Genomic DNA, 13,184 nt, shown 5'->3' with positions numbered 1-13,184 from the left:
AAACCCTTGTTTTAACGGACCATAGGAAGGGATTGGTGTCTGCTATTGCCCGCTATAATCGACTAAGAAATTACCGTTGTATAAGTAGTGGGAACAACTAACTTTATGTATTATAATTGGGCAGTAAATATTAAAAATATGATTCACCTGCTGGACAATTCAGCCCAGCAGGCGGACTGGATTGTAATGGAAAAAGGGGACTGCTCCCCGAGTAATATAGGAGCGATTATCCTCTCACCAATAAATCTGAATAATAAAAATTATAATAAAAACCCAATTATACATAGCACAATTAGAACATGGAAACAAATAAAACAGAATCTAAAATTAAGAAACCTATCTCTCTCAATACCAATAGCCAATAACTCATCGTTTAAACCATCAATCATAGACAAATCATTTATACAATGGGAAAGAATGGGAATCAAAACGCTCGAAGATCTGTATGAAGTGGGAAAATTACTATCATTTCAACAACTACAACTGAAATATAATTTGAAAAATAACCAATATTTTAAATATCTTCAAATTTGTGATTATTTGAAAAAATACACAAAAGACTATCATAATATGCCTTCCGACTTACTGGATGAAGCAATGAAGACAAAGGCGGAATCAGCTAACTTAATATCGTACTTATATAATATCATTTTAAACATAGAAATACCCACAACAGATGGAATTAGAAGAGACTGGGAACAAGAATTAGCTATAAAAATTTCAAAAGAGAGCTGGGATAATCATTTACTACAGGTGCATAAATGCTCGATCAATGTACGACATACGCTTATCCAATTCAAAACATTACATAGACTATATTATTCAAAAACTAAATTAAATAAAATCTTTCCTAATGTTTCACCAATCTGTGATAAATGTCTGTGTCAAGAACTACCATAGCGCACTCTTTTGTTTTTTGTACAAAAATCCAAAAATTCTGGCATGGAATATTTGATATTTTTTCAAAATTAATTAAAATAAAACTGGTACCAAAACCAGAATGGATCATTTTTGGGATATCGGAAGGTATCCCTGAATTAAACGAGTATCAGAAGAATTTACTCAATTACGGGCTAATAATGGGAAAAAAGCTCATACTTAAATTCTGGAAAAATGCGCCCACACCAACAATAAAAATGTGGACATCAAATATGTTTGAAACATTACATCTGGAAGAGATGAGATTCCTCTTAGCAGGTAAAGCAAACCAATTCCAAAAGACGTGGTCTACGTTTATGGACCTATTACAAGCATGAGGTGCAATAGTAATTTTAAAAATAAATAAATAAATAAATGGTATCAGGACCTGGCATTGGGAGATAAAACAACAAAAACAGTCTTGGTTGGTAGTCTTTCTGCGGAGTTTAATGTTATAATAGAGCGATTGTCCTTACTTTCTTTTTCTTTCTTTTCTAGGGTCTACTTTCTTACTTTACTTCCTTCTCTAACTTCTTTTCTAAGGGGCTTTCTTTTCCCAACACTCTCTTGCACTTCACAACTCTTGCGCACCTTCTTTACTTTCCTTACTTCTATCTTTTTCTTAAAGCTTTAAAAAAAAAAAAATGAAGCGGTACAAAAAATGTATTAAGATATGTGTTGTGTGTTATTGTAATTTACCGTACTTCTAATAAAAATAATTTTTAAAAAAATAAATAAAAAAATAAGTAGTGGGAACAAACAATTACAGTTGCTGGTTAATACACAACAGGACCCAAAAGAACTGGAGTCACTCAGTAGGTCTAGCAGCATATCTGGAGAACATGGATAGATGATGTTTCACGTTGAGACCCTTCTTCATATGCTTGATCTGGAACGGGACCTGGAATCCAGGTCAGTTGACAGACGCGGCCTGCTGCGGCCAGCGAAGAGGCGAGGACCAGGTGGAGTCAATGGTCGTGGCCTGAGTGCAGGTAATGGTCAACGGTGGTGGTAGTCGGCAACTGGAGCTGGCGGTGAAGATCAGTAGGTCAGTCCGCTATAACCAAAATCAGTTATAAAGAGGTCTGTTAAAACGAGGGTTTACTGTAAAAGCAGGCTTTCTTGGCATTTATATTATTTATCTAGCATGGACAGTCACATTGTCCTCCACCATTGTCCGCTGCTGAAGGTTTGCATGTTTATTTCCAATTCTAATTATTCCACTGATACTTCTGTACAATGTCTTCTGCCATGTATGATGCTTGATAGTCATTCAAGTTCAAATTTGACCTCCAGTGCTGTCGGTGTGGAATTTGCATATTCTTCTTGTGACCATGTGGATATCCTTCGGTTGCTTTGGTTGACCCCGCATCCCAAAAATGATAGGGATGAGTAGGTTAATTGCCCATTGTATGTTACCCCATGTGTGTTGGTAAGTGGTAGAACATGGAGGAAGTTGATGAGAATGTGGGTTGAATACAATGGGATTACTGTAAATGGATGCCAGATGGTCCAGTATAGTGCTGTATGACTGACCATAATATCTTTGCCTAGATTCAAATGTCTTCCGTGTCCCTCTTGTAATGTTCCCAAGCTACAGGTTCCTTGAAATATGAAGCGTTGTCTTGTTTGTAATTAGAAACAGCTTTAGCAATCTAAGTGCTAAATAGGTTACTGACTGGCAGTAAATAAACCAATAAGAAAAAGAAAATGAAGTCACATTAATTTTAAGTCCACCTACACAGATTTACAACTCATTCCATCAAAGACTTTTATTATAATTTAATGAAAATAATATCTACAACCTGAAAAACAGCAATAAAATTAGAAACATGTCAATTTAAGATCATGAAATGCCTTTTGGCCATTTGACCCACTAGCCTACATACCAACAAAATCATGGCTGATCATTAACATCAACATCCCTTTCCAGCCCACTCCCCAGTGTTGTCAATATCCTTTAGGTGTCCAGAGTTCCAGAATCTTCCACATAACAACATTTGTCCTCAAGTAACCAATCTAAAATCATGTGATTGAAAATTCTGGAAAGTAGATTCTCAAGACATTCAATTTGTCAGTATCCATAGTCCAGCCCTATTAGGGGTTATGACGAGGTTAGAAAAAATGCCCATCCTAATGGTTTCACTTCAGAGGAGTCTTTCATCCTGGGAATTATTCTGATTAATCATCTGCAAGGCAAGTAAATTCTTCCTTTGGTAGGGATCAAAAATGGAGTTATTGTTCTTTGGAAGTAAAACAAAAGGACAAAAAGCATTTATATAGTGCTTCCCATGATTTTAGGATGTTTGAAACCTGTTGTAGCTTATTAATAAATAATGAAGGAAAAGCAACATCTAAAAAGATGTTGGAGGTTGAACTCTTTAAGGCTATTGGTCGGGGTGGGTGTGGGTGGACGTAGTGAACTTTTGAGCAATGAATGGTGGGTGCTGGGGGGCATTTGTCTACATGGACTACGGAGGTATTTGCAGCATCTAGGAATCAATACATGTACAAAGGTAATGTAGTGACCATGGGATACCGAAAATATGTAAGTGGGTAGCAAATAGTAACAGTAGCTATAAATTTGACATGGAGTACAGCAGACTGGAATTGGCATGATAGTAGTTGGAGTATGAAATGGAATATGAATAAGAGTAGTTCGAAGTGAACAGAACGGATTTGGAATGTTTGGTGGGAATTTGTTGGAAGTGATCAAGGTTCATAAAATATGGGTTGTTAAGGGGTAGTATTTGCAATATTTGGTTAACAGCCTGGAAGAAATAAAAATGTGTCATGGAATTATGACATAGAGGCGAGGTTTAGCAGACCGAAGGGAACATTTAAACTAATGGTGAACATTGGACATGCTGAAGCCAACACGAATAGATCTGAATTATCAGAATATATTCTGTATAATGGAGGTTAACACATGGCTTCTGGAGATTCTGCAGTTAATACTAAATAGACAATGTTAGTTTACTTCAATTTATAAAGCTTTGAAGAGTTTGTAAACGTGGTTGATTTCAGTTGTTTTTCTGGAAGTATATAACTCTTATAATGTAAATTGGTATTGATAAGAAATAATCTTCAGAAACATTAAATATGATGCAGTGTTGCCATCTGCTGCTCCAGAAGCATTATGAAATAAAGAACATATTTGGCTAGAATTTTCACTTTCAAAGCTAGTCTTCTGACACTGACCACATGATAGTATAAGCTCTTCGTTTTGAATAATCTATTAGGTTAACCCAGTGGTGACAAGGGCGAGTTCAACTGGGTGGAGAGATGTACAAAGTAAATCACTCTATCAATAAATTCAATCTATAAACATTCAATGGTACATTTTAAATCCTAGTGCTCCTTTAAGACACGGTTGAATTGCATACTTGACTCCCTGATCCCATGATATCTAAAATAAGATGTTTATAGTTGGGGCACCCCAGGCAATCCAACTGGATCTGTTCACAGTGGCTTGGAGATGAGACAAGCTCAGTTCAGCACATTTGTAACCTCTCGGCGTCGTTGCTCTTTATGAACAAACTCGAGCTCTTCTGTCTGTTTAGTTGTGACCTCTGACCTTTTCAGGATGAGGTGCTGCCAGCACGAATGATTTTGAAAAGTGCATTGATGTTATTATTTTTTATGGCATCTCGGCATGCAGACACCACCTGGGTTTTGGGTTTCCCAACTGAAAGGGCAGAAAAAAACAATTAAAAAAATTAATGTCATCAATGTACCAAGAACAACTTCCATTCAACCATAACTAGTTTAATGTTTTCAAGGTCAGACAGTTTTCAGATAATAGGGTCTGAAACATTTTTTAATTAATGAATGATACGTGGACATCAGTGTTAAAGCTACCATTTTTTATTGTCTACTCTTAATTTCCCTTGAGGTGCTGGTTACCCACCTTTTTGAACTATTAAACTGCTCTGGTTAAGGTACTCCCATAATGTTAGGCAGGGAGTTCCAAGAGTTAGACCCTGCAACAATGAAGGAATATTTCCAAGTTCAGATGGTGTGGAGGGGAACCAGCACCCTAGGGTTTTTTCCAAACCCTACTTCCTTTGTAATTATAGATAATGAATTTGAGGGGTGCTATTGAAGTAACTTCAAAGATTTTCATCTGAAATGCAAAAATAACAGCTTCACTAACCCCATGAATATCTTCTCTATCTTCACGTTCTACAATAAGTACAATTGTCTGTCACTAACAATAAGATCAACTTTTCAGTTGCATCACCTGTTTCCTCCTTTTCTCGCCCTCTAAAATTCCCACTGCCCTTGCGTTAAAATCAATCTTCTCATAGTTTCTCTTCTTCCCTCATATTCTCTTAGCTGATGTATAGATTTAACTCCTGCTCCCTTGATCTTATCTTACTAAATGACTGACTATTTAACACAGAGCCAGCAAATGAAGTGATTAAATTATTAAATGTTTTATTACAATCTGCCAACATCAGACTCAGGTTGTCCTCCATCCTTGCAAACTTGAGCACCTTTTCCAACTTCCTTTAATCAAACTATTTAATGTGCTAACAAGTATCATATCTGTGCAAGCTTTCCCACAACTGCAAATCTGAATCACACCAGTCTGGTTTCTTTACCTTTTACCAGTCACAAGTGAGAATGACAAAAGTCACTAATGACAGTCACTGCAGCACAGATAAACAATTCATTCCCATTACTTTCACCCCATCTCAACTCTTCAATTCCTCTCCACCATTGGCTAACTAGATGGAATCACATTTCCTTTTTTATTCAGTCACAGTAACCTGCTCTAACCCACCTCGCAGGCGTCCCGCCCTCTGGATCGCCTGATTTACTGCTCGTAGACAGCTCAGAAGCTCTGTGTGGTTGTTACACCGAATCTTGTAACCATTTACCAAGTCTCGATTTAAATCGTAAAGTTCCATATATCCCTTCTTCATATTTGTCCTAAATGGAGAAAGTAAAAAAAGATTAGAGAAGAAAAAAAAGTGACAACAGATAAGCATTATTTGAAAGCTGTCCTTGTATTTTGTTGATTTATAATAAAACATCACGTGAATTGTGAGCCAGAGGAAAGAATGTGGGAGGAAAGTTGAGGGAGGAGAGAAATAGGTGCAAATCCAGGTGGGCCACAGAGGAGGGTGGTTGGGTTGTTAAAGATTACCTAAAATTGTAGAATTCAATGTTCAAACTGTTGGGTTGTACGCTACCCAAGTGGAATATGAGGTGACGTTCCTCCAGTGAGTATGTGGCATCTGGCTTCACAATTTCTGACTCTTCAATCCTTTTGTCTCACACCTGTATTAATCTCTGGCCTTTGTTCCAACCATCTGCCTATCACCCCCCCACCCCCCACCTTTGTCTACCTGCCATGCTTTGTGCTGCCTCTCCTCCCTCCCAATCAATCTGAAGGGTCCTGAGCCGAAGCGTCGCCTATCCATGTTCTTCAAAGATGCTGCCTGACCCGCTGAGTTACTCCAGCACTTTGTGTCCTTTGCTTTTCTTCCTTCCCGGTTCTGATGAAGAGTCTTTGAAGTGACAGATTGTCTCTGTGTCTCTTTCCATACATGTTGTCCGAACTGTTAAGTGGTTCCAGTATTTTCTGTTTTGATTTCAGATTCATGAGCAACTGCAGTTTTTTGATTTTCCTCAGCTGCTTCTCAAGTTCAGAATTGATGATGTTTGTTCATGACCGCACAGAACTTAGTTCCATTTACCACGTCAAAAATGGAATCAGCTGGTGCCTACATGCAGCACGATTGGGATAGCATTTGCAGAGAAGTGGCAAGATACCTTTGTACCATACAATTGCTGGGCAAGGTCGAAGGAGGATAAGTGATGGACATCTCACACTCTAAAAAGCAGACACCAATGACAAGATTTATCATAGCCTACAGTGCATTGCACAGCTTGTGATCAACTGTGAGAGGGTACCTGAAGATCAAGATCCCCAACCTGGCACAAGAACCATGGGCCAATTGACAGAGGTGCTCCCTACCCTCCAACATGCTAGTGAGAGGGACCACCTGCACCAGGCATATAAATGCTCGGCAGAGATATTACCAACAGAGTTTCCATGACATCCATAAGAAGGACAAGTGCACAAACATTAGCGCCCTTCCCAAGCAACGATGCCAACACTAGACTCTGCTGTGTAAGCACTCCAAGTACCAGACACTTCTGTATTCTGTCACTGAAAGATATTACCAAATAGATAAAGGTGACAATTTAAAGGTATATTCGGATCATCCTGGAAAATGTGCAAAGTCCAGAGTCCTGAGAAACTCTGGCCCAAGAGGAGGGCCAACATAAGGATGGCAGAGTAGCAAGTTCACGTATCAAAGGGCCAGAGTAAACAGCGAAGGAGCACGCCATCTCACAAACCATCTCCTCTAAAACCAGAAAATACTGGGAGTACTCAGCATGTGGAAAGAGAATGAGTTAATGTTTCCAGTCCAGCATTTCCATTTTTATTGCACATATTTTCACAAATTACCCATCCATCTGTCGCACCACCTACCCTATGTGTGCATGGGACTGTGGTTCCCACACTGGTTCATTGATAACCTGAAACCCCACAGAATGGTCGTGGAAGGAAGTCATCATTGACCCTAAAATGTGCTTCATAGGAAGAGGACTCTGCAATTGGGGACAGGAAATAAATATTGGCATTACCCAGAAAGCCCACCTCTCATGAATTAATTAAAAAAACTAATACACCTGTTCTTCAAATTAAAGCATGGGAACTTTAACATACACGGAAAATAGCAGCTGAGGCCTCGGGTTAGCTCCTTATTCAAAATAATCCAATTTTGATAATGTCATTAGAAATACATAGTTAAAAATTCAATGCTGGAAATCTAAAATAAAAATGGAAAATGGTGGAGATATTCAGCAGGTCAGGCACGCAGCATCTATAGGGAGAAAGACCACAGCTAGTATTTTATGTTATTGATCATTCAACTGATAGACTGTTATGTAGCAACACAGCATCCATTACTCACACGTCTCCCATTAGACGAGAATCTTCTGCCCGAATCAGTAAGCTACGGACCAGATTGGAATGGTCGGCCATCTCTGCAGTGAGCTTTTGGTGCACGGAATGATAACCATCTAACTGTTTGGAATGAATAGTTTAAATCAGCATATCTGTGTGAACAAACACTCAATTGGTTTGCTACAGCAGTGAGATACCATTTGATCAGAAACAAAAAGGCTGTACAAGGAATACATCAATTTACATTAAATAAAAAATATCAATCACTAACATACGTTTTGTCTCTCTATCCCAACTGGCTCATAAAGTCTACCTGGTTGATCAGTATTATATGCGTGCATGTTAGGTTTTGTGTATGACTTCACATCTGCTATCATAAAAATAAATATAATTTCTGAGTAAAGTGAAAACAATCAAAAAATGAATGTGCATTTGCATAGACGGGCTGATTAGGAATAATTAATGATTTTGTACATCAGAGATCGTGTCTTACGAATCTGATTGTCTTTTGAAGAAGTAACTAAAAAGATTGATGAGGGCAATGCCTATTTAGATTTCAACAAGGCATTTGATAAGTTACCACAGGGTTGGCAGTTCCAGGAGATTAGATCACATGGGATGTAGAGAGAACTAGCAATGGGATAGAGAATTGGCTTCATGTAAGGAAGCAGAGGGTGACGGTGGAATGTTGTTTCTCGGCCCGTGACTAGTGGTATCCCTCAGGGATCGATGCTGGGCCATTGCTGTTTATGGTTTATATCAATGATTTGGGTGAGAATCTAAACATGGAATGGAAACAAGCCCTTCGGCCCACTGAGTCCGCAACAACCAACAATCACCTGTCCTACACACTCGGGTCAATTTACAGAAGCCAATTAGCCTACACACCTGTACGTCTTTTGAAAGTGGGATGTAACTGGAGCACTCGGAGAAAACCCATGTGGCTATAGAGAGACCTGAGAACATTTGTGGGGACAGAGGTTGGTGACCTTTCATCTGAAATGGTCAGTTTTTTGCACAGACCTAAAAGGCTAGATAACTGAAATTGTTGAATTAATTGTTAAGTTTTGAATTGTATAACATGCCTAATTGAAATTCAACTGGCAGAGAAATGTGTTTCACATTAACATGTCAACCAATGAGTCAATTTAAATGAAGACTGATGGCATTGCCCAAAACATTTAACAAACTTTCTCGCTGCACTACTGCACCTTATTTCTAACAAACATCCCATTAGAGTGTAGCTAATATTCTGAATGAATGGGAATCTATCGAATCTTTGATGATTACATTCCAAAGCCAACCTCGCTCTAAAACCAAGGACACCCAACATTGATGGTCGAGCTGCAGTGTGCACTTTGTACATGCTCGGAAGCTGAGCTGACGCATTAGAGAAAATGAACTTTAAATAGGTGCAGTAGGCCATTCAGCCTGTCGAGCCAGCACCGCCATTCAAAGAGATCATGGCTGATCATCCACAATCAGTACCCCGTTCCTGCCTTTTCCCCATACCCCTTGATTCTGCTAGCCCTAAGAGCTCTATCTAACTCTTTTTTGAATGCATCCAGTGAATCTTCCTCCACTGCCTTCTGAGGCAGAGAATTCCACTACTTTCTGTGTGAAAAAGTTTTTCCTCACCCCCGTTCTAAATGGCCCACCCCTTATTCTTAAACTGTGGCCCCTGGTTCTGGACTCCCCCAACATTTGGATCATGTTTCCTGCATCTAGCGTGTCCAATCCCTTACGAATTTTATGTTTCTATAAGATCCCCACTCATCCTTCTAAATTCCAGTGTATACAAGCCGCTCCATTCTTTCATCACATGACAGTCCCGCCATCCCGGGAATTAAACTTGTGAACCTACGCTGCACTCCCTCAAGAATGTCCTTCCTCAAATTAGGAGACCAAAACTGCACTCAATACTCCAGATGTGGTCTCACCAAGGCCCAGTACAACTGCAGAAGGTCCTCTTTGCTCCTAAACTCAATCCACTGGTTATGAAGGCCAACATGTCATCATTAGCTTTCTTCACTGCCTATTGTACCTACATGCTTACTTTCAGTGACTGATGTACAAGGATACCCAGGTCTCGTTGTACTTCCCCTTTTCCTAACCTGACACCATTCAGATAATAATCTGCCTTCCCGTTCTTGCCAATGTTGAAACAATTGTCCTCTACCAACCTGTCCCCACTACAGAACATCAGCAACACCAAACAGTAATGTTTCTCGAGCAAAAAACAAACTGCTAGAGAAACTTAGGGATGGGAAGCATTTGTGGAGCAAAATGGACAGACATTTCAGATTGGGACCTTTCTACGGGCTTGTGGACTCCAACAGTCTGAAGGAGGGTCTCAATTTAAAATTTTGGCTATCCGTTTTCCTCCATGAATGCTGCCTGGCCCACTGAGTTCCTCCAGTGCTCTGTTTTTTGCTTAAGATTCCAGCATCTGCAGTCTCTTGTATTTCCATCAATGTTTTTGGCAAGGAGGAGAGCGTGAGTGGGTGCTTAGAAAAATGAAATGCAATCTCATCATTATATGTGTCACTATGAGATGGATTGACATGGTCATTGCTGAACGACCGCTTGCCTGGTAGCCTGACCTGCTAGAGGATTTGCAGAATTTTCTGTTTTTATCTTTTCCTTTTTACTGCTGAATTGTTGACACCTAAAATATATACTTCCTCTGCAGATTAATAAAACACCATGAAAGTGATTTTTTGAGATCTCACCTCAGTTATTATACCAACAGCAGTTGAAAGTAACCTGTTTTATTGATTCTATGATGGGACTTTTGATATAAGATGCCTCTTTGTTCATCCCAATAATCTCCAATATGAACATGTTAAAGATCTGACCCATAGTTTAAAATAAATAATGATAATTGGCATTAAGATTTACTGAATGAGTAAAACACATACCTGAACAAGTATTTGGTGCAGCTCTTCAAAGTAATCAGGAAAGTCTGCTTCTACCTGGAGGTCTTCAATGACTAGAAACAATGCCAAAGATTGGATGATTTCACCAGTCAGGTCAATATCCTCTGTTCTAATGGTGATCTGTTGGGAACAATTGGAAGTGGTCAAAACCATAACACCAGGGAAAAGGTATTGATAGCAAGTATTGTAATGTAATCCAACTGGATTTATATAGTTCTGATGAAATAATACCTTGAGTAATATGTGGTATTTTGGTCCTTGTGCCAAAAGCAGAATATATTTGCCACGTACAGTAGAAATTTATTTAGTTGAGTTCTGACAGTTTTCCTCTTAAGGAAATCAAGGGATAAAAGCAAAGTGGAAGAGGGATTGGTTTGTTTACAATCTTATTAAATGAGAGGTGTTGGTATCATGTGTTTTTGACAAGATACTATATTCACTGTAAACACCACCCAGTCCTCAATCAGAGGATCAGATCTGAAGCTGCATACAATAAATGCAAAAGGAAAACAAATGAGCAATTTTTTTAGATGAACTGAAAACTGGCTGTCACATAGAAAACAATCTCTATTTTGGTAGTCTCCAGTTTTCGAGTATTACAATTTTCAACACTCAAAAATATGCTGGCTGGTCCTCCTCTCCAAAGATTAGGCTTATGAAGATGGCCTGCAGCCCAAATGAGCCTTCGACTAGGGTTGGGAATAGGACTTGGATCAGCAATTACCCAAATTTATCAGCAACCCTCTGATACACAGCAGTCTTCATGCAAAATTGGTATTGTTTTGCATTGTCATGTGTACTGAGATATAGTGAACATTTTTGATTTAGAGTCACAGAGTGATACAGTGTGGAAACAAGCCCTTCAGCCCAACTTGTCCACACCGGCCAAGCTACACTAGTCCCACCTGTCAGCTTTTGGTCCCCATCCCTCCAAACCCGTCCTATCCATGTGGGATAGTCCCTGCCTCAAATACCTCCTCTGGCAGCTTGTTCCATACATCCACCACCCTTTGTGTGGAAAAAGCTACTCCTCAGATCCCCATTAAATCTTTTCCCCTTCACCTTAAACCTATGTTCTCTGGCCCTCGATTCACCTCGTTTATGTGCTACCGAGTAGTATCAAATCATACTATTCATAAGTACAATCAAGCCATACATAAGTACAATAGATAATGCAAAGGGAAAAATGTCAGAGTCAGAATATATTTTTCCAGCATTGTATCATTATCGTTACAGAGAAAAAGTTGAATATTCACAATGAGGTAGGTTGGTAGATTGGAACTACACTCTACTTACGAGTGAACTGTTCAGTATTCTGATAAGAGAGGGGAAGAAGCTGCTCCTGAATCTGGTGGTATGTGCTTTCAGGCTTTTGTATCTTCTTCCCCCAGTTAGGAAGGGAGAAACAAAATGGCATGTTGAGGGAGGGGGTAAAGAGATATCACAGGAGACGACAGAAAGTGATGATAAGTAGAGGACATCTGGGAGCAGCCACTTGATGTGGGAAGAGGTGGGGCAGATTTGATGCAGCACTTGATTTGGGGGGGGGGGGGGAGAGCCTTGGTTATACTGCTTGGTGAAATGGACAGATGTGTGGCTGGCTGCATGTCAGGGACGGGAAGGATGCAGATTAGGTGGAGTTTTAAATGTTTCACTTCAGTTATAGTTTCAGATTTTAACAGACCTGCTTCGTCAACCTTCAAGTTTCAGATGGAGAGGAACGTTAAAGATCAATCCATATAAAAAAACCTAACTACCTTTTATGGAACATTTAATGTGGAGAAAAACACAAGAGTTAGAGAGAAAAGCGAGAGATTAATTTGGATTACTCTTGCAAGGAAACAATACAAATATGATGGACATTTGGCCTCTGTGTAAATTTCTAATCAGTTTGCATCTGTAAAAGCAATTTTTTTAATTCAGTTTTATTTTATCAATTACATAAAACAACATTACCTCTCCATTCATATTCATTCTAATACTCAGCTGCCCACCATCTCTCAGGGACATGAAACAGACTTCCAATGGCGCATTTGGACACTCAATATCTTCAGCTAAGAGGAAGTTCTGATTCATCCACATTACTACCTGTAAACGAACAGCAAATATGGTAGAGGGGAATGAGCATAGTAACCAAAATCAAACAGCTCCATACATATCATGTTACACAAGGTTAATAATCATGATCAGTTAGTGGTCAAACAACACTAGAGAACTGTGTACCTAGCACCAATAATCTGACAACCGCACACTACAGTCCAGTAATCACAATTAGACATCTTCCTATACATTTAACGGTGTAAATAGTTATCATGATTAATATTCTGCAACAACTGTGA

The 13,184-nt window shown here is 39.1% G+C and overlaps 1 protein-coding gene across 3 annotated transcripts in view; it reads right to left on the bottom strand.

Annotated features, from left to right (window-relative positions):
* Positions 1-2,675: 2,675 nt before the first annotated feature.
* Positions 2,676-13,184, bottom strand: part of bbs2 (Bardet-Biedl syndrome 2) — a 48,251-nt gene continuing 37,742 nt past the window's right edge. For all 3 annotated transcript variants that reach the window (XM_033036069.1, XM_033036070.1, XM_033036071.1), the window contains exons 14-18: positions 12,802-12,933; positions 10,828-10,965; positions 7,914-8,026; positions 5,708-5,856; positions 2,676-4,606 (exon numbers count right to left, since the gene is read on the bottom strand). In XM_033036069.1, the coding sequence (XP_032891960.1) occupies positions 4,500-4,606; positions 5,708-5,856; positions 7,914-8,026; positions 10,828-10,965; positions 12,802-12,933 (639 nt within the window). In that variant the 3' untranslated portion in view covers positions 2,676-4,499. The remainder of the gene's footprint in view (positions 4,607-5,707; positions 5,857-7,913; positions 8,027-10,827; positions 10,966-12,801; positions 12,934-13,184) is intronic.

The sequence above is a fragment of the Amblyraja radiata genome, chromosome 17, assembly GCF_010909765.2.
Source record: "Amblyraja radiata isolate CabotCenter1 chromosome 17, sAmbRad1.1.pri, whole genome shotgun sequence".
Classification (NCBI taxonomy): Eukaryota; Metazoa; Chordata; class Chondrichthyes; order Rajiformes; family Rajidae; genus Amblyraja; species Amblyraja radiata.
This window is presented reverse-complemented; position numbering and strand designations above follow the sequence as displayed.